Source organism: Panthera tigris, chromosome C2 (assembly GCF_018350195.1).
Source record: "Panthera tigris isolate Pti1 chromosome C2, P.tigris_Pti1_mat1.1, whole genome shotgun sequence".
Lineage (NCBI taxonomy): Eukaryota > Metazoa > Chordata > Mammalia > Carnivora > Felidae > Panthera > Panthera tigris.
The window spans coordinates 12,951,541-12,971,238 of record NC_056668.1 but is presented as its reverse complement, the minus strand read 5'-3'; the positions used below and the strand labels follow the sequence as shown (position 1 = coordinate 12,971,238).

Genomic DNA, 19,698 nt, shown 5'->3' with positions numbered 1-19,698 from the left:
CTGAGTCCCAGTTCTTTCTCTCCTCCGAGACAAAGCAGCTGAATTAAGTTGCAAAAACGTCCCCCTTGGGATTACAGTGCTGTTATTGTACGACTTTACCACGTTCTCCACCTCCTCTGCCTTTAAAGGGTAGCAGATATGTCTGTGAAAGTGGGACACGTGTCTCATCCAAGAGCACCTCGAGCATGGGCCCCGGAGACTCCTCTTCCTAAAAAAAAAAAAAAAAAAAAAAGCCCTCAAGGACCGTGGAGATCGAGGCAGGGGGGCCAGTCATCATTTTTAAGCTGGCTTATTAAAGCCACATAGAGCCAGAGGCCATTTGTGTTACAATCTTTCCCCAAAAATGTTAATTTGTAGAGCAGTGGAAAATAGAGCGGGGAGGGCTTCTGGGTAGCACGGGGTAACGAGGCAGGCTTGGAAGAGAGCTGCGTGGAGGGCGGCAGAGGGACGGCGTCAGTGTGACCAGCCGTTGGAGCAAAGTGCCACACACCGGGGGTGGGGTGGGGTGGGATGGAGGGCTTCAACAGCAGCAGTTTCACTGACTCTCAGTTCTGGAGGCCGGAAGTCTGAGATCAAGGTTGGTTCCCTGCACGGGCTGTGGAGGAGAACCTGTCCCCTGCCTCCTGGCTGCTGCTGGTTGCTGACATCGTTGGGCTTCATTCCTTGGCTTATAGAAAGAAGCACCACCCGATCTCTGCCTGTACCTTCCCTTGGCCTTCTCTGTGTGTGTGCCTCTGTGTCCAGTTTCTCCCTTTTATGAGAATACCAGACCCATTGCAGGAGGGCTGGGTTACCTCTGTAAAGGCAACACCAACAGGCCCCCTCCCCAAAGGCAAAAGAGAGTGAGCTTTCCATGTGCTCCTCCCCCCTTCCAAAGCATCAAAGGGGACACGGTAGGCCTGTCCTGACCCTGTCTTCAAAGAAAGTCACGTGCTGAGCTCCTGGGGGTTAGGACTCTTGGGTACCAGTTTGGGGGGGGGAATACGATTCCACCCATAAGAGGGGCAGTAAGCTAGAAGGTAAAATATTAAAATGTTCACTTTGTATCTTATTTCACATCTATGCAGCTTGTAAAAATAGTTTGAAATCAGATTAGACAATCAGTGCTGTTGGAAATGAAAAGGGTAGTTCCCTTTGGGGACTGGGAGAGGGCAAGGATGGGGGGGGAGGGGGTTCCGGGTGGGGCCGGTTGGGCTCCATATCTTAATCCGGGTGGAGCTCTCATGCACAGTTTTTGCTCTTGGAGAGAATGCATTGACTGAGCAGCTCAGTCTCCTTGAGAGCACTCCTCCATTATATGTCTTAGACTTGAATAAAATAGATTTTCTCACCTAGAAAATCTATTCGGTGCCTGAATTAGGACATCTGCTGCCCGCTTGCATGATGGTTTAGGAGTCTCGTTTCTGGTCTCTAAACATTGAAAGGAATAATTCTCAAACCCAGAGTTGCAAGTGGTAGGGGAGAGAGAGTTTAGGGAATAAATAGCAGGTACAGCTACTCAAATTGTTGAAAATGTTGCTTTTCACAGGCCTCCCTGGACACCTGGACAAGAGACCTTGAATTCCATGCTGTGCAGGTAAGAACATGGGAGTTATGATGGGTTAGTCTGAGTTCTCTAGAGAGAACCAACAGTGTGTGTGTGTGTCTGTCTGTCTGTCTCATGCTTGGATACCCAGGGAATAGTGGATGTTTCAGCTCAAAATCCAAGGCCTTCTGGAAGCAGAATTCCTTCTCTCTCAGGACACTTCAGACTTTTTCTCTTACAGCCTTCACCTGATTGCATGAGGCCCACCCACCTTGTGGAGGGTCATCTGCTTTGCTCAAAGCCTACTAATTTAATCCCATGTGAAAAATACCTTCACAGCAACATCTAGATTGCTGTTTGACCAAAAACTGGATACTGTGGCCTGGTCAAGTTGACACTTGAAATGAACCATCACATGTGACCCTGAGGGCTGGTGGATCTCTGCTTAGGGCTCTGGATTCTACATACCTCCTTCCTTGTCCTGAATTAAAACGCAGAGTCCGATGGTGAGTGGGTTTATCAGAATCCCTTCAGATCAGACAGGTGCTTTCTTTGTTGACCATTTTTAATTGTCTTGCTGTCACTGCACACTGGGCTGTGCATTCATGTTTTTACCTATATGAGAAGTGGGGTTTGCAACAGTCCAGAGCTTCCCAGCTCAGTGGCCTAATTTATGAATGAAGTCCTCTTTTTCTCAGCCGCATTGTGTTTTTCCCGTGGCAAAATCAGGTCTCTGTGGCTTTTCCAAAGCAACCGGCAGGCAATGCCTGGGCACCTGGGCCGCCCCAGGTATTCACGATCCACACCTGATTCTGACGTTCCAAACAGTCACATGAGGTTAGCTCGTCAGCAAGGGGACAGCAGGCTCCAGAAGAGCCCATGCTGAGCTGGACTATCATCCAAAGAAAACAGCTTCAGCTCACCTGCAGACCCCAGGCTCTTGGCTGCGGCATCACGCCATCCGTGGTCAGTTTCCACCGCGTGAGGGTGCAAGGCAGCTCTTATGCAGCCCGGGGTGGGGAGGAGGTGGCCACCCCTGTCCCTGTGAAATGGCTGCGTTCGCCTTTCAGACTGTGATGCAGATGAGATGTGAGGTTCATGTTTATGCCTGAAGAGCTGACTTTCGGTTGCAGGTGGGGAAACACTTCTCTCAAGGGGCCGTGTGCTGCTGATGTGTACCCTGCTGTATCTATAGGAGCAGAGCTGGGGAGGAAGGGGGAGGGCTCTCGCTCTTTGGAACGCAGGAGGCTGGAGTCACAGGGACGAGCCCAAAGGGACCGGCTCTGGAGCTCAGATGTCAGAGGCCAAGAACCTACTTTTCTCCAGAAAGCCCCATGCAGCATACTCCCTGGCTTCTTCCTCTCTTCTACCAAACAGTTGTGACACTGTAAGAGTCTTGAGTAGACAAACCTTTGTGAGGCCACATTTTTTTTGTTGTTTTAATGTTTATTTTTGAGAGAGAGACAGAGACAGAGACAGCACAAGTAGGGGAGGGGCAGAGAGAGAGGGAGACCCAGAATCTGAAGCAGGCTCCAGGCTCTGAGCTGTCAGCACAGAGCCCGATGCCAGGCTCGAACTCACAAACCGCGAGATCATGGCCTGAGCCGAAGTCGGATGCTTAACCTGAGCCACCTGGGTGCCCTGAGGCCACATTTTCAAAGTGTCCGGTTTAGTAAATGTCCGTGCACATGTGCAGTGGGTAGAAAGTGGTTTAAAGAAAACCGGAAGCTGTTTTGTGTGGGGCTGGCTTCTGGGGCCTCATGTGGCCCCCTCTCCGATCTGCCTTGGGGAGTTTGGGAGGCGGGGTGGGTGTGGGGAGCACATGAGACTCAGAAGAAAGCCAAAGAGACCGTGCAGGCAGCCGGATTGCTGGGAGGGGAGCACGGGAGTGGGTGTAGGCACATCGAAGGGGAAATATAATGAGTCCCTCTGAAGATCTGTTTCTGTTACATAAGGTGCTTTAGCATCCTGCTCCCTGGAAGATCTCTTGTGGAGAAAATAGGGTATGCAAATGAAAAGGTATAATGGGATGATGGGTTGCATTTGGTCACCCGTGCCTGGAGGGCGCTGAGATTGGCTGGTTGTACAAACACGTGTCTTGTGTGGGCTGGTGACCCATCCACACGACTGATCCAGCCGTGTGTCCCCGGCAGGGGTCTCTTGGGTGGTGGATTCTTGGCATGCCCGTAAGAAACTGGTAACTATGAAATCACCCATTCTTTGGGCTGGACAAGGGTGTTCTGGGAGCTTTTGGAGAAAACACCCGGGTGCAGGATCCTGGGATGAAGTTCAACAGGGTGGCTCCAGCAGGGTTCCTGAGGTCATTTCCCCATCCCTCTGCCCCCATAGCAGGCTTGCTGTTTGGTGCTATCCCTTTGTCAGTTCCCAGAGAGGTTTTTTAGAGCCAACCTTGGGCTCTTTCTACAGGGAATTCGTGTCCTGTACACCTCTCAGTGCTGATGAACTCTAGCTGGGTGGTGATGCTGGCCCCCCAGAAACTTTGCATCTTGATCCTTCGGCTTTGGAGAACCCAAAGAGAGTTGGGGAGGGGCCAAGATGAAGCCATGAAGCCAAAGGCAGAGCAGCTTCCTCTAAAGTGTAGGGATCACGGAGCACCCCGAAGGAAGCTGTACTCGTCATTCTTTTTTCTTTTTTAAATGTTTATTTGAGAGAGGAAGAGAGCAAGAGACGGAATGTGAGTGGGGAAGGGGTAGAGGGCAGGGGGGACACAGAATCGGAAGCAGGCTCCAGGCTCTGAGCTGTCAGCACAGGGACCAACACGGGGCTTGAACTCACGAACCACGAGATCACGGCCTGAGCCGAAGTCAGACGCTCAGAGCCCCTGTACTCACTATTCTAGAAAACAATCCTGAAAAGGGCGGGGGGGGGGGGGGAATCTGCAATTTTGTCTTTTCTTCCAAACACTGTTTTACGTGGTTTCGTAGAAGTGCATTCAGTTTCTTTTTTACCATTTAAAGTGTAAACAGGTGGAACTGGTGATTTTCCTCATTAGAACAGAGACAGGAAGAATAGCACAAGAGGAGGAGATTTTGCCAGACTTTTCAGGACAAGCCTGTCACGTCCCTTCGATGCTTGGGGCACAACGGGGGTGTGACAGCTCGTTCCCCTTTGCCTTAGAGAAGGGGGCTGTTGGGGGGTCACAGAAACCAGGAGAGGGATGCGGCCTTGACCCAGATGGTCTGGAGCAGGTGGCCCCCTTTCCCGTTCGTAGCATTCTGCCTAATGACCTGGGGCTCAAGCCTCCTCCCGAGAATCCCTGATGCCCACCTGGAACCCTGGGACTACAGCCTGGTCCCTGTCCCTCACCGGCCCGTGTGTCTGCCTTTCTCTCTGCCCCGGACTCGTCCTGCCCCAGGCTTCCAGAGGGTGTGAGTTTTCACTCGGCTCCCAGATGAATTATTCAACCCGCTTCTGGCTGTTTGCTGGTCCGTGATGGGGTGACAGCTGTGCTTTGTCCCAGGTCATGCTCTCAGTGCAGCACCTGGCACTCGACGTCCCGTAAAAGGCTCTTCGGATGCTGGGGAGGGAGTTTGCGAAGCTTCACCCCTCCTCTCTTCCCTCCTCAGCACTCCACTGGGGATGGCCACGGCAGCCCAGGCTTGGGGCCCTAAGGCACTGGGGCCCTCACGGTGACCCTCAGGGTTGGCGTGGCACCCCCACTTCCCATTCCTCCCCTGCCGTTTTCTCTCACCCGCCGATTGGGCATCAGGAACCCCCATCTGGACAGGCTTTGAAAATCCCCATTGGAAGGGGCTGTGCGAGCCCAAGGAGAAGCTTCCTGGAGAAGCTTTTCAACAACATCAATGAGGAGCTGATGAGCTCTCTTGAATTGTAAATATTCTTCACGTTTAAGGCAAAAACCGTGAATCTGGTGGTGAGGTCAGGGATGCGGTTGAATCTGTTGAACAGTAAACATCAAAGTCTTTACGGCTGGAGAAGAAACTTCTGAGTGGTATCGCCTTTCCCAGAAGCTGGAACGCAATTTTAATTCAGTTTGGTTTCTACTGGCTTTTTTTTTTTTTTTTTTTTTTTTTACATTTCAATAACTATTAAGTCTTCTCTATGTGCTTGGCTTTATGCCAGAGGCTGTGGGGTTGAAGATACATAAAATAGTAAAATTCACTCCAGTCAGAGGGACACAAGTGACACATAGTGACGCAAGCAAGGGCTTGCAGGACCGAGGGCGGAAAAGGGTCAGAAACTCACCCAGGATGGCACAGGGCTCCTGGGGTTGCCGTCCACCTCCTTGGCCTGACTGAACACACAAGAGTAAACATTAAGATAGAAATGGTTATGTTTCATTTGCAAAGTTACCTTTGCAAAACCACTGCTGTGAGCAAAATCCTAGAGCCCTATTCTGAGTAAGACCACAGACTTCCAGAAATCCTCATGTGTTTTGCCTCAGTTCCTTCATCTTGTTCTAGAACAATTGACCTCCTAGGGATGAACTTGCCCTTGCTGGAACACCTTGAAATAGGGCCGTGCGGGGAGCTGGGGATGACAGAAGCCTGCTTGTGGCCCAGGGAGAGGGAGGTGGGTTCCCTGGGGCATCTGCTGGGCCTCTGCTCCTCCCTTGTTCAACGTGCAGCTGAGAACGGAGTTTTGAGAGGCTGGGGTTTCTCAAATCCACTTGGATAACTCTTCAAAGGGGAGTGACATTGTATATGTCTGTGTGTCTGAGTACATGTGTTTACTTCTGACTTGAAGGATGAAAAACCCAAAGAACAAGAAAAGAGAGGGGATTTTCTTCATCGGCCATTTTCCAAGAAGCTGGACAGGAACCTCCCGTCCCACAAACAGCCCTCGGCCTCGCTCATCACGCACATTCAGAACACCAAAGCCCTGCTGAAGGACCGGAAGGCCCCCAAGTCCGGCTTCCCCGACAAAGGTGGGTCAGCTCCAGGTACAGTCTAGACCACTCGTGTTAAGCTGCACGGCCATGCGTACCCCTCCCGGGTGGCTGTGCGGACCCCCTGGGACATACACGATTCCTGTGCCCTGGGAAAGCAGTGAACACACCCAAGGCAACCCAAGAACACTGGAGGTCCAGATGGGGTGGTATTGGCCACCCGTGCAGGCAGGGTTTGAGAAAGCAGAGGTGGGGTGCATTGCATTGTGGGAGCAGAGATCAGGGTATAAGGTATTTCAGGAGTAGGGATTGGGGTGCACAGTGTTATGGAACGAGGGACAGGTGTTCATTGTTGCAGGGACAGAAATTGGGGATTGGCGGCATGGTGTGGCGAGAGCCTGCCCAGAATAGCGAACACCTAGAGACACTGAGGCATGGTTGATGGAGTCTGGGCTCTGGGGTGGGGCTGGGGGTGCTGAGAGCCAGCTCTGTGGCTTATTGTGGGTTAAGCTCCTTACCCTTAGAGGACCAAAATTGGTTCCCTTACTGGCAAAAGGAAGCCCACCCGTTGGAGCTACTGGGTGGATTAAATGAGATACATAGGTTGGCTTGTCCGCCTCTTTCAGAGTGTGGGACATCAGGTAACTGATAAATGCGAGGCTCCCTCCTCCGGGACAGCACTGAGGGACGTGGGGGAAGCAGGAAAGTGTTGGGGAGGTTCCAACAGCACCGAGGACTAGAGGTGTTACCCTAAGAGAGACCTGGTTCTCAGCCAGAGAGGAAAATTCCATTTGATTCCGTTTCCTTCCTGAGGTTTCAGAAAGGCAGCGGGTCTCACAGGATGACTCTGCTTGTCCCTCCTGAGTGATTCTCCTTTCTGGCTTTGTAACCAGCAGCAAATTCAGGCCCTTGACGGAGACATCCCATGGATGTCCCCAACAAAGTCTAGGTCAGTGCTGATGCGTTGGATAACTTTGCCACCCCAGAGCTGGATTCCATTCCTGGCAGTTTCCTGGGCCAAGTATCATTTGTTTCTTCGAGTTTTTCCTTCTGAGAGCATGTTAGCTTAGAAGCGTGGACACCCTATGTAATTGCTAAGACCGAGCTCTCGCCATGGGGCAAGCACTGTGTCAAGCTCTCAGCTCACCCCAGTGAGGTTATTCTCACCTCTGTTACTAAGCAGAGGAAATAGGCAGAACTGGCCGAAGTCAGAGAGCTCGTAAGTGGCAGAGTCCAGATTTCCAACCCGGCCGCCTGGCTCTAGAGCTTTCTCTCCTGACTGGTGCAGGCCCCGAGCCAGCCGGTGCGCTCACAGGGTGGGGCTGGTGACCAGGTCCTTCCTGCCCAGGGTGATAGAGTGTGCCGGTCAGGGCCCTGGGGGGCTGACTCTAGATGGAGATTAGCAGGGCGAATGTGGGAGGCTTCCTCTCAGGATCTACATCACCCGGAGAAGGGAAGGACACAGGACTGGGCAGAGGGGGACCCTGGGCCACAAATTTGGAGGACACGGCCATTGCAGGAAGGGGAGGGGACGAGATGCTGCAGTGCCTGGCTGTCACACCGGATTCGTCAGCCGCCGATGAAATTTTGCTTCTCTCTGCTGGTGACTCTCAGGCACCTGTGGTGGCCTGAGGAGGCGATTTATTTTGGGATCTGTGTATTTATTTATATGAGGCCACGAGGATGCCCTATGCCCTCGGCTGCTCCTGAATCACTCTGCTTCTTCCTGTAGCTGAGCCTCGATGGGGGCCTAGAACACGCGATGGTAGAAAAGCCAAGCTAAGAGCTCGTTCTGCAGGAACTTGGCTCTATTTCCCTCAGCTTCAGATCTGTGGGGTTTCCCCTCTCTTTTCTGGCACAGTCCGCAACCCTGGATTCCGGTCTGTGCCAATTTGAGATGGAAGCCAGGGGGATTGGCTCATCGCCCTCAAGATATAGATGAGGACTGTTTCACCCCTTCAGAACCGGATGAGGCCCCGGTAAGATCAGGAGTCAGGAGGGAACCTTATAAAGGAAGTCGATTCGGACACTTACTACATACGGGTGAGCCAGGAGGACATTCAGCTGAGGGACACGAGCCAGTCACAGAGGACAGATGCCGTAGACTCCCGCTTATATGGAGCACCCAGCGACGTCAGATGCATCAACAGAAAGTCCAATGGAGGTTGCCAGGGGCTGGGAATGGGTGTTACTGCCAAGTGGGTACGGAGTTTTTAGATTCCCAACACGAAGAGTTTTGTTTCACGGCAGTGTGAACGTACTTAACACTACTGAGCCATCCGCTTAAAAATGGTTAAGATGAGAAATTTATGTTACGTATTTTTTTTTTTAACCACAATTTAAAAAAAAAAAAAAAAAGGAAGCACAAGGGAAACCCTCCTTCCAGTGTTGGCTATCTGAGGACCAAGTTCACGGGTCCTGGGCTGGGTGTGCTCCTAGCAGTTTGGTGGCATTCTTCTGAGTCGGGTACCTTTTTGATTCAAAGACTCGTTGGCAGGGTCCCGCATGTTAGGCAGCCAGGAGGAGGGCAGATGTTAAGGTGGTGCCGTGGGCACGTCAGAACTCGGGAGGCCTCCTGTCTCCGGCCTTCTGTCCCCTCCATTCTAGAAAGAGCAGCTGGTCCCCTGTGGGGAGCGCTGGACGCGGGGGCCCTTTGCTTCTTGCTTCCTTCTGGCCTCCCCAGGAACGGTCTGTCTCGGTGAAGCAGGAGGGCCCTTCTCACCGCCGTCCTCATGGTCTCCTCTGCTTTCTCACGTGCAGATTCCTTCGGCCGCCGCAATATCTTCCGCAAGACCTCAGACTCCAATTGTGTGACTTCTTCTTCCATGGAGTTCATCCCCGTCCCACCCCCCAGGACCCCCAGGATCGTCAAGAGACCGGAGCCCCCTCCGCAGGGCCCTGGGGGCCCTGGCATCCCCCCCAAGGAAGACCCCCCGGTGCTGGATATGGTGCGCTCGTTCGAGTCCGTGGACCGCGAGGACCACTCTGAACCACTGTCCCCGTCTCATCACTATCGGATTCTAAGCTCACCTGGGGGCTTGGCCCGCGGGAATCCCGGTGAGCGGACGCTCTCCCCGGCCCTGCTGCCCGGAAGCCTGTCCCCTCTGCAGACTCCTTTGCATCCCACTCTGGTCTCCTTTGCTCACGAAGAGAAGAGCAGCCCCCCGAAGGAGGAGGGCGTGTGCTCCCCACCTCCGGCTCCCAGTAACGGTGCCACGCAGCCGCTGGGGAGCCCGAATTGCGTAAAGAGCCGCGGCAGGTTCCCCATGATGGGCATCGGACAGATGTTGAGGAAGCGACAGCAGAGCCTGCAGACCCCCGCAGACCGGCCCCTGGAGGCCAGCATGCCCCCCCTGCAGCCCATGGCCCCCGTGAGCCTCTCCTTCGACATGCCTGATGGGGTCAAAGGCCAGTGCTAACCCGGGCCAGTGGCGGGATTCTGGGTGTTTCTAAGGACAGCGGTGGAACAGAGCTCCTCACATCTGTCAGGGTGTGAAGATTGAAAGGCCTCATGGGAGCCTCCTTCAGGGTCTCCCCGCCCCCTGCCACGGAATGTCCCCACTGTGAACCGCTAAAACCCACAGACCCAAAGCCTGCACTCCCCAGGCTCGCGTAGGGACCCTGGAGTCGCTGGGATTTACGAGGAGGGGTGGTTACAGGTGCGGTTTCAACCAGTTGTGTCCTCCTTCTGCCCACCCACCCACGATCCTCTGCCCACCTCCCACTGCTGGGTTGCTGGGTGAAAACCCCACACCGGCCACTGGGCTCTCGGATCACAGACTGTTATGAGATCTTTCCTCACTTTGTGATCTTCTCAGCAGTCAGCCAGTCACCCGGGGACTGAAGGCGGCATCGCAGAGTGACTCGTCCAGGCCACTGCTCCCCTTCCTCTCGCAGACCGTGGTCGCTGGTGAGCCCGCTGCCTGAGGAAGACAGGAAGCAGCACCACCCCCTCTGAGTGGAAGGGGGCATCGGGGCAAAGACCGATCCAAACGGTGGGGACCCTGGTGAAAGGAAGGGCCCAAAGGGACACGCCTTTGCCATCTTTTTTGGTTGACCTTGCTAATGGTTGAATGATCTTTTCCCAAGATGGTGTTTCTTTATGTGATGTCAAATTGAAGTAACATAATTAAAAAAACAACCCGGCTGGAGAGACCATGAGAAGCGATTCTACCAAATTCACGTTTTCACGCAAGGATAAGCGTGGAGGGCACGAAAGCTCTCCCACGTGATGTTTTCAGTGGCCGGTGGCCTCCCGTGGCCTGCAGGAGGGCTTGATCGCAGCTGGCCCCGTGTCCCTCCCATTGTGTCAACATGATCTGATCCTTCTGGAAGGCATAGGACATGGCCACGGCTGGTTATTTAGGAAGAGAAAAGGTTGAGGTTGAATTTGGATGCGTTTGGAAGGCACCGTTACCTCTGTGCAGTGCGGCTTTCAAGCTGCCAAGATAACAAGGGTGGCTTAGAGCTGAGTTCATTTGCTGTGAGCTGTGAGAGGGCTTGCCTGGCGGGGATCGTGTTCAAAAACTCAGCACCGTAGCCTCTTGGAGGAAAGCAGCGTTCCTCAAACACGCTTAGAGTCCGCGCTGTTTTCACGCCTTTCGTCAAGGATCGAACCAAAGATGCGTCTCCGGTTCTGTGTCCACGCCATCCCCGTGTGCGCATTTTGTGGACCTCAGTGTTGTCTGACCGTGTCTAGCAGGAGCTTGCTGGGGTCCGTCTCCTCTCAGGGCCCCGGGCCCTGGCACTTGGTGGCGACCACCGGTCATGAGCAAAATTGGAGAAAGAGGAGGAATTGGCACAGGCCGGATAGCGGTTAGCTCGGGAGACAGGTGACACAGTGGCTTGGGGTCTTCGGCTGTTGACTGGCGCAGGCGTGAGCAGACCCACAGCTGTGGTCACCCCGGGGCTTGCCCGCTGGTTCGGAAACGGGCCTCGGCCCTTGAGAACAACAACGCCTGCCTTTGTTTCCCCTGGCAACCAGCCCGTGCCAGAGAGCCCTGAGGTGCTTCCTCAGCTTTCCTCCTTTAGCAGCGGTGACCTCCTCCTGCCCCACACGTTTCTGGCTGAGCAAGGAAAAGCGTGGCTATTTGGCTGACTCTAGAAGCCACTGAGATGCCCGGGCTCGGCTGACTTCGCAAGACCTGGAGCTGCTGTGTCCCACCTCGATGGGATCATCCCGGCGCTGGGGCTTGCTAGGAGGGAGCCAGGCTCCTGGCTGTGGTGTCGTTCTTCTGTGTGGCTCCAGACCGGGTTCCAGAACTTTCCATTGGAAGTGGCACTTGTTAAGCAGAGAGAAGAAAAGCATCTGAAAGCGGCCTCTCTCCACTTGACACGAAGCGTGTCTGGTTTCCGACCAGCGAAGGAACCCTTTTCGAACATGGTTGCTGGCTTCAAGTGTCGTGCTCTGCCGATTCGCTGATTCGCCGACTCGCGGGCTGTGTCCCTGTGCCTTGTGAACTTCTCTCCCCTTATGTCTCTTCCTTGTATTGTACTTTCCTTGAGAACACGAGTGTTTTTTCCGTATCGCTGTCAATTAAGCTCATTGGGACATGCTTTCTGTCCCTCGATTCAGGAACAGCCGCAGACCGTCGTACGACTCATGGACCATGTCGCCACTGGTAGCTTGAACTGTGAACTCAGGTTTATTCCAGACCCAGTGAGAGGTGAGAGTGAGGCAGGGGGGAGGGGTCAACTGTATTTTTTTGTATGTGAGCACCTGACAAATCTATGAAACCGAATGAAAGAGGAGATGTTAAATTCTTTATTATTTTATTATATTTATATGGGAAACTGGACCTTTGGTAAGTACAAAGTATGTTGTCTGTTTGACCCACGACTGTCTCTCATTAGTGTGTGCCCATGACCTCAGTCAGCCTGTAGTCACTGACGGAAATGACTGAACTGTCACCGTGTGAAGTCCAGGAGGAAAAGTCCACTTTATTGTATGATTTGGTCGTAAGTAAGGACTGTATTTATGTCACCATTAAGTATATGTACTTTTATAATGACTGTGAAATACACTATTCCCTCACCATGACTGCTTCATTCACTTGCATTTGACACATCTCCAAACACTGAGTATGTTGCAATCGCTGAGCTGTCTTCTACGTAAAGTCCTTGGCCTTGCAACTGACAGGATACGGTGGGAATCGCGCTGTGGGGTGTTTGAGGGCATCTTCTGCCCCCACATCACTGCTTCATTTCAGCTGCAGCACGTGTGATCTAAGAAGTCTCCTTCGACCGGCACACAGCGAATGGCGGTGCAAGAGAATTCAGCATTTTTCTTTTCTTTTTTAGCAGGTTCGGGGTCTCTCTTGGAGATTCTGAAAATGGCACATGAAAAGTGACATCTGTGAGCATTATCTCTAGCTTTTGTCCTTGCCTTAGGGATTGGTGAGGGACGGGAAAGAAGGGTGATGAGGTAGAGCAGGAGGGTTGGATTGTCCTAGCTCTGACTTTATTCATTACCGTTCGCAAAAGGTTTTCATACATAACCACCTTGCTGGAACCCTGGGGTCCCGCTGGGCGGTGTGGCTCAGAGGGTGGCATGGAGGAAGTGGAGTTTCTCTGAAGTTTGACGGGGTTGGGAAGCAACAATGAGTATCTAGTTGTGGTGATGCTATTTTCTTTTAGGGGGCAGAACATTTTAGAATAGAAAGAGACCTGAGATTAGGTGCTTCAACCCCAACTTTTTTTTTTTAATTAAAAAAAATTTTTTTAACGTCTATTTGTTTTTGAGAGAGAGAGAGCGAGAGCAGGGGAGAGGCCGAGAGAGAGGGAGACACAGAATCCAAAGCAGGCTCCAGGCTCTGAGCTGTCAGCACAGAGCCCAACATGAGGCTCGAACCCACGAACCACGAGATCATGACCTGAGCTGAATTCAGACGCTTAACTGATTGAGCCACCCAGGCGCCCCCCCAGGTCTAGGCATTTTTAAGTCATTATCAGAATTGTACAGCTCCTTAAGATTCTGTGTATCCCGCTCTTTTCCACCATCCACCACCGACTCTCGAAGACAGAGAAAGACTTTTTCTTTCTCAGCAGATCTTCCAAATAAGCAGCAACCCCTGGATACTTTGTTATCTGCTTTGCTGTTAAAAGGCTGTTGGGTTTTACTAGATTCAATCAACAAAACATTTTTTAAATAGCCATGTCGTGAAATGAAACAAATTCAGAAAGAGTACAAGACTGATATTTTTAAGGGGGGTCCGGAAGCCTCTTAGTTATTGTATTTGTTTTCTTTGTAGGACCCTCTATGTGCTACAGGCGCAGTACGAATAATTCAGAGCAGTACTGGGAACTGGTTCAATGTAATGTCATCACTTTTCAATGAAAGGAGCGTATTTCCTGAGTAGTAAATGAGTGTATTATTTGTGGCAGCTTTTTCGTCGAGGGAGCTTTTCAGACATCTGGTTCCAAAGACAAATGGGATACACATTTGAACTTCTTTTCTGTGGGCCTGTTTTCACGACACACGGTTATCTCCGAGATCTGACGTTTGTGGCACCAAGGGACTGGGGTGGGGGAAGCGTGGGGAGCGTTTCAGCCTTGGCAGTCCCCTTCCACGGGTAGATCTACGTCGGAGCTGACGTGTGGATAAGGAGGCTTTTTGGGGAACCAGCTCTGTCATTGTAGAGTAGCTTGATGTGGAGCAAACCCAGGGGTCAGCTGGAGCTTAGTGACGTGAAACTGAACGATGGCACAGGGCAGAGAGGGCGGCATCAGGAGGCTGCATTATTCACAGGTGGACGAAAAAGATAGGTCTGAGCTGTTTACACAACATACGCCCTGCTCAGACGACCCATTAGCTATTTTGCAAGGAAAGTCCTTGGCCGGCACTATAAACCCTTGGGAATAACACAAATATATCTGTTCAGGCCTCGTGACGAGAGCCAGCTGAAAAGGGTGCGAGCCTGTGCCGGGAACGAGGCTTCTCGTCCAAAGTTAGGCGGTGAACTCGTGGCAGGTGTGAGAGGAGAATGCCTTCCGTGACCACTTCACCCGTGTTCACGTCTTCTCTGGCAACCCAGCCTGTGGGATAGGTGAGGCTTTGCTGTGGGATAGGTGAGGCTTTGCTGTGATAACGACGTAAACCCCCAATGTCTGTGACTTGCCCAATGAAGGGTTATTTCCCACACACGCTTTGATGCCATTTGGCTGAGTCCCACAGCAGCCGTCTCCATGTGGTGACTCGGGGGTCCAGGCTGCTTCCTACCTATGGCTCCATCCACTCACCATGATTCCCTGGCTGCGAGTAGAGGGTTCTCTGCTGCCCTCGAGTGTGCTGTGAGGGCTGAAACTAGTCCTATGGCCCTCCTAGGAGCCAGAGGCTGAGAAATGTGGGGGTGCATGTGGACATTTGGGGTACAGCTACTGTTTCTGCCACAGGGAAGGTAAAGATGCTTACCACTTAAAGGCCCTCTAAGACTGGACTGGTCTTTCCCATAGTTACACGTATAACGCTTCTTCGTGTTGTATGGATTATTTGTTTTAATTAAAGGGATAAGCCTTGTTAATTATTAACGTTTCATTTAACTTAAGGGAGGGGGTGTTATGGGCTGAATTGTATCTCCCCCAAATTCATATATTAAAGCCTTAACTCCCAAGTACCTCAGTATGTGGTTGTCTTTGGAGACGGAGCCTTTAAGGAGATAAGTTAAAATAAGGCCACTGTTAGGGTAAGACCTCATCCAATCTGACTGGTGTTCTTATAATAAGGGGACGCCTGGGTGGCTCAATCGGTTGAGCGTCTGACTTCAGCTCAGGTCATGATCTCACAGTTTGTGAGTTTGAGCCCCGTGTTGGGCTCTGTGCTGACAGCTCGGAGCCTGGAGCCTGCTTCGGATTCTGTGTCTCCCTCTCTCTCTGCCCCTCCCTGGCTCACACACTCTTTCTCTCTTTCAAAAATAAATAAACATTAACAAAAGAAGAAGGAGGAGGAGGAGGAGAAAGAAGGAGAACGAAGGAGAAGGAGAAATGTGGACACAGAGAGGAATACCAGACAGAGGAAAGACCATGTGAGACACAAAGAGAAGGCGGCCGTCTGCAAGCTAAGGAGAGAGGCCTCGGGACAAACCAAACCTCCCAACACCTTCATCCTGGGCATCCAGCCTCTAGCACTAAAGAGAAACCAATTTCTTTCTGTTGTTGAGGCTGTGGCACTTTGTCACGGCAGCCGTAGAAGACTAATGTGGCAGGGAAGACACTTAGAAACACTTATATAGGCCACAAATCACATGTTCCATCCCACTGACCATTTTCTGACAACTAAACTACTCTCAGGAGGTCCTTTTCTTTTTTGCAGTGAAATTCCACCTTCCCAAATGTCCCCGGTGCTCTAGGCCCTGGTGCCATTTATTTTCAAGCATATTTCTTCCTTTAATCCAGAGATCCACAGACTTTTTCTGTAAAGGGCCAGGTAGTAAATACATTTTGTATTTAGTGGACGATCATGCAGCCTCTTGTGTATTCTTCTTCTTGTTTTCAGTTTGTGTTTGTTTTTATAACTCTTTAAACAATGTGAAAATAATTCTTACCTGGTGGGCGCATAAAAACAGGCCACAGCAGACTTTGACCCTTCAGCTTCCTGCTGTCCCCTTCTCCAGAACCTGGGAACGTGGTCGTGTTGTCTCTTGCCCGTAAGTTTAGGTAGTTTGCCTGGTCCGCACACCCAGAGTCATACACTACAGGTGTTCGTTTTAGGAACTCACCACCCGCAAGAAAGAGAAGAGCTTTTTTTGTGGTATCTGGGCCAGTAGGTGCTTGGAAGGAGGCGTCATTCATAGTAATGAACCGGAGAAGGGTGTCGGGAAGGGACTGGACCTAAGGGGATTGGGAGGTGAGGCGAGAACCTGGCCTTCCTCTTTGCTGCCCCTTCCTGTATTGCTTTCAGTGGGTTTCCAAGGCTGGTTGCCATCCGCAGACGTGGCGATGCTTCAGGAGAGCTGTCCTGGTCAGGAATCTGCCACTGCCACTTAGTCCTCACCCTCAGATTCATCCCTGCCTTCATCTGCGCAGAACGGGGCATCGCTCTGGTACACAAATCATTTTCCATTCAAGCCGCGTTCCTTTTCTCTTTGTGAATGGCCTCTCGAAAATGGGTTCTTATTGCTTATAAAGAAAGAGCTTCCCGAAAGTCAGAGGGAACAAGTCTAAATCTAGAAGAGACGTGAAGCTGAATGATGCCTCATAGGGGAATCATCACCATTACTCACACCTGAATGATGCAGTGTCACCACAGGTTGGACAAGTGTCCCCTGTACTAAGAGACGAATCGTGTCATCTGAATCAGCGCCAAAGAGCCCGTTCAGAGTCCTTCCCACTTACGACCGCTTCGATTACATGAGCCATTCCCACTTTCGGAACATTCAGGCCCAAGCCGCAGAATCGCAGGGACCTTGGGGGTCACCCAGCCCTAGGCTCAGTCCTCTGGAATTTGGGGCAGTCCTCTAAAGGCACCAGGAAATGTGGGCTGTTAGAATAAGCACAAAGCAATTCCTTGGAGCAGAGTGTTTGTAACTTCCTGCTAATTTTTTTTTTTCTTACTTAGGACTAATGTGTCATGTATTCAGATACAAAGTCAGTGTGAGTCTTGTGACTCCAACCCTCATTGGCCTCTAGTGGATGGATGAATGGGTGGTGGATGGATGGATGGATGGATAGTAAATAGATGGGTGGGTGAATGGTGGATAGTGGATGGATGGGTGGGTGGTGAACACATAGACTGTGGATGGTAGATGGAGAGCTGGTGGATAGGTGGGTGGTTGGATGGATGGATGGGTGGGTGGATGGAATGAGGAATGAATAGGATTGAAAATAAATGTTGAGAGGATGTAAATGATTTAGATTAGTGAATGGTTGAAGGGCACTTACGGGAGAGGGAAATACTCCCCTAATTCAGGGTACTAGCCCTCAAAATACTTAATAAACATAACAATGATGGGCCCGGAAAATAAAGAGGGCACTAACTTTGAGTACCAATGTCCTTCACAGAGGGCAGCCAGAGAAATGCCCCCTCCTACTGTAAGTCCATTTGCCACCTGGAAACAAGTAATCCTAGACCTTGGCTGTGTGGCAAAGCCTTTGTCCTCATCTGCCGAATGCCCGTACGTTCACTTGACGGTTTAACTTTGGTGACCTTATAGAGATTTGGCAAGAAGATGAGGAAACTGTAAGAGAGGCTGGGACAGCTCCCTGCCGTCCCTCCTCCACTCACACAGTGTTTACTGGCCTGTGCACTGAGGCCCAGATTCTTCCTAATGCTGACCCTGAAATACTGATAACCTCATTCTCCCATCTCGTCACCCCAAGTTTCCGGCTCTATTGTGCACAAAGCATCTAAAAACCGCAAACAGATAATGCGCTTTTACGAGGCTGGTGTGTGGCTGACGGAGACGGCATTCTCTGTCTCACTCCAGCTGACCTTCTTCCACCCACGTGGGCCGCGTTGTGTTCTCCCAAAGTTCATCTGTTGAAGCCTAGCCCCCAGTATGGCAGGATACGAGTGTGTTTGGAGACGGGGGTCTTTGAAAAGGTGATTAAGTTAAAAACGAGCAGCTGTTAGGGTGGGCCCGCATCCAGTTGGATGGTTTCCTTCTAAGAAGGGGAGATTCGATTACACAGACACCAGGGGTGCGAGAACACAGAGGAAAGACTGTGTGAGGACAGCGAGAAGGCTGCCATCTGCAAGCCCAAGAGAGAGTCCAACGATCTGCCGGCACTTTGATCGTGGACGCCCAGCCTCCAGAGCTGTGAGAAAATAAATTGCTGTTGTCTATGGTTTCAAGTCTGCGGTATTTTGTTATGGAAGCCCTAGCAAACCAACACACCCACAAATCGCAGGTGTGGAAATAAGGGAGACCATCCAACGAGAACAAACAGAGGCTATTTATCAGAGCTTTGCTGTAGCGAAGGGGACAGAACCGTCACTTGTGTCTGACAGAGACTCCGCGGCAGGCGGGGGAGTGGGAAAGCTTCACAGTGGGATAAAGGGAAGGTTTCAGGCGTGCCCTGATTGGTTGTCATGGGGAAGCCGGAAGCAGGCTAACTACGAGGGGGGCGTCCCTTGTGATTGCTTAGGGGAGGACATCTGGCTTTTTCTGGTTGGCTCTGAGGTGGAAGCAGGGGCAGTCACTGACCAAGGCCTAATTGGGCTGACTGTTGCGGAGGGGTTGGGCTTCATAGGCTGGTTACCGCGGCGGTCGCGGGTCAGGGTTCTGTCGTATTTGATCTGGCCATCGTCCATCTGTGCACTCTGTGTGTCACAGGGTGGTAGGATGTCTTCTCATCCCATTTATCGGGCTGCGTTAGTTTCTTGGGACTGCTGTAAGAGATCACAAACTTGGTGACTTCGAACAGCGGAAATTAATTCCCTCACGGTTCTGGAGAAGGGAAGTTTGGAATCGAGGTGGAGCAGGGCCAGAGTCTCTCTCTGAAGGTTCTGAGGGAGGATCCTTCGTTGCCTCTTCCAGCTTCTGGTGGTTCTAGGCAAACCTTGGCGTTCTTTGACTCCAGGGTCTAATTTTTCAATGTTTGCTCCATCCTTACGTGGCGTTCCACATGAATGTAGAATGTGTGTCTTCGCATGACTTCGAAAGATACCGGCCTCTGAATTTAGAGCCATCTTAAATGACCTCATCTTCCTTAATCACATCCGCAAATCAGATCACATTCTGGAGTGCCAGGTGGTCATGAATTTTGGAGGAGACACTCTACGACACACTATACTGGTTAAGGGTCCTATTCTGCTGTCACCAGGGCCGGAAGCCTGGCAGATCTGCACTTGACGTGGGCCCTTGGGCACAACAAGGGAAGCCAACTCTGCAAAGTCTTGAGACGTCCAGAATAGGGTATGTCAGCAAGTGACATTTTAGGGGGAAACTTGGGGATGCTTAGAGGTGGAGAAGAGAGGAATCCATATCTGACCACCTGAAGTGACTGGCGTGCCCATCCCAAGGAAGGCAGACATTGAAGCGGGTCGACGTTCTGGTCACCTCCTGACACAGACTTTCGCAAAGGAACCCGAGAGAGGGACAACTAGGGGGTGGGGTGCTGAATTTGGGAATGCTGTGCCCAGGGGTTTATGGGATCTTGACGTGACCTGTGATTCCCCACAAAATCCAGTTCAAATCTATCAACTCATCCACTCTATCTTTGGAACAGAATATTCTCTGGAGCTTCAGGCATGTTTACCGAGCTCCAGAGAAGGTTCACATTAACTCAGTATATTCAAACTAAAGGATCTCACGCCCCACACCAGCTTCTCTTGTGCTCCCTCCCGTGGTAAAGGGCATCCCAGACT

At 51.6% G+C, this 19,698-nt stretch overlaps 1 protein-coding gene across 1 annotated transcript in view; it reads left to right on the top strand.

Moving 5' to 3' along the window:
- Nucleotides 1-12,421, top strand: part of HUNK (hormonally up-regulated Neu-associated kinase) — a 110,625-nt gene extending 98,204 nt beyond the window's left edge. Inside the window, exons 9-11 of the mRNA XM_042956646.1 lie at nucleotides 1,529-1,576; nucleotides 6,254-6,434; nucleotides 9,156-12,421. Of these exons, the coding sequence (XP_042812580.1) occupies nucleotides 1,529-1,576; nucleotides 6,254-6,434; nucleotides 9,156-9,814 (888 nt within the window). The 3' untranslated portion in view covers nucleotides 9,815-12,421. The remainder of the gene's footprint in view (nucleotides 1-1,528; nucleotides 1,577-6,253; nucleotides 6,435-9,155) is intronic.
- The last annotated feature ends 7,277 nt before the right edge of the window (nucleotides 12,422-19,698 follow it).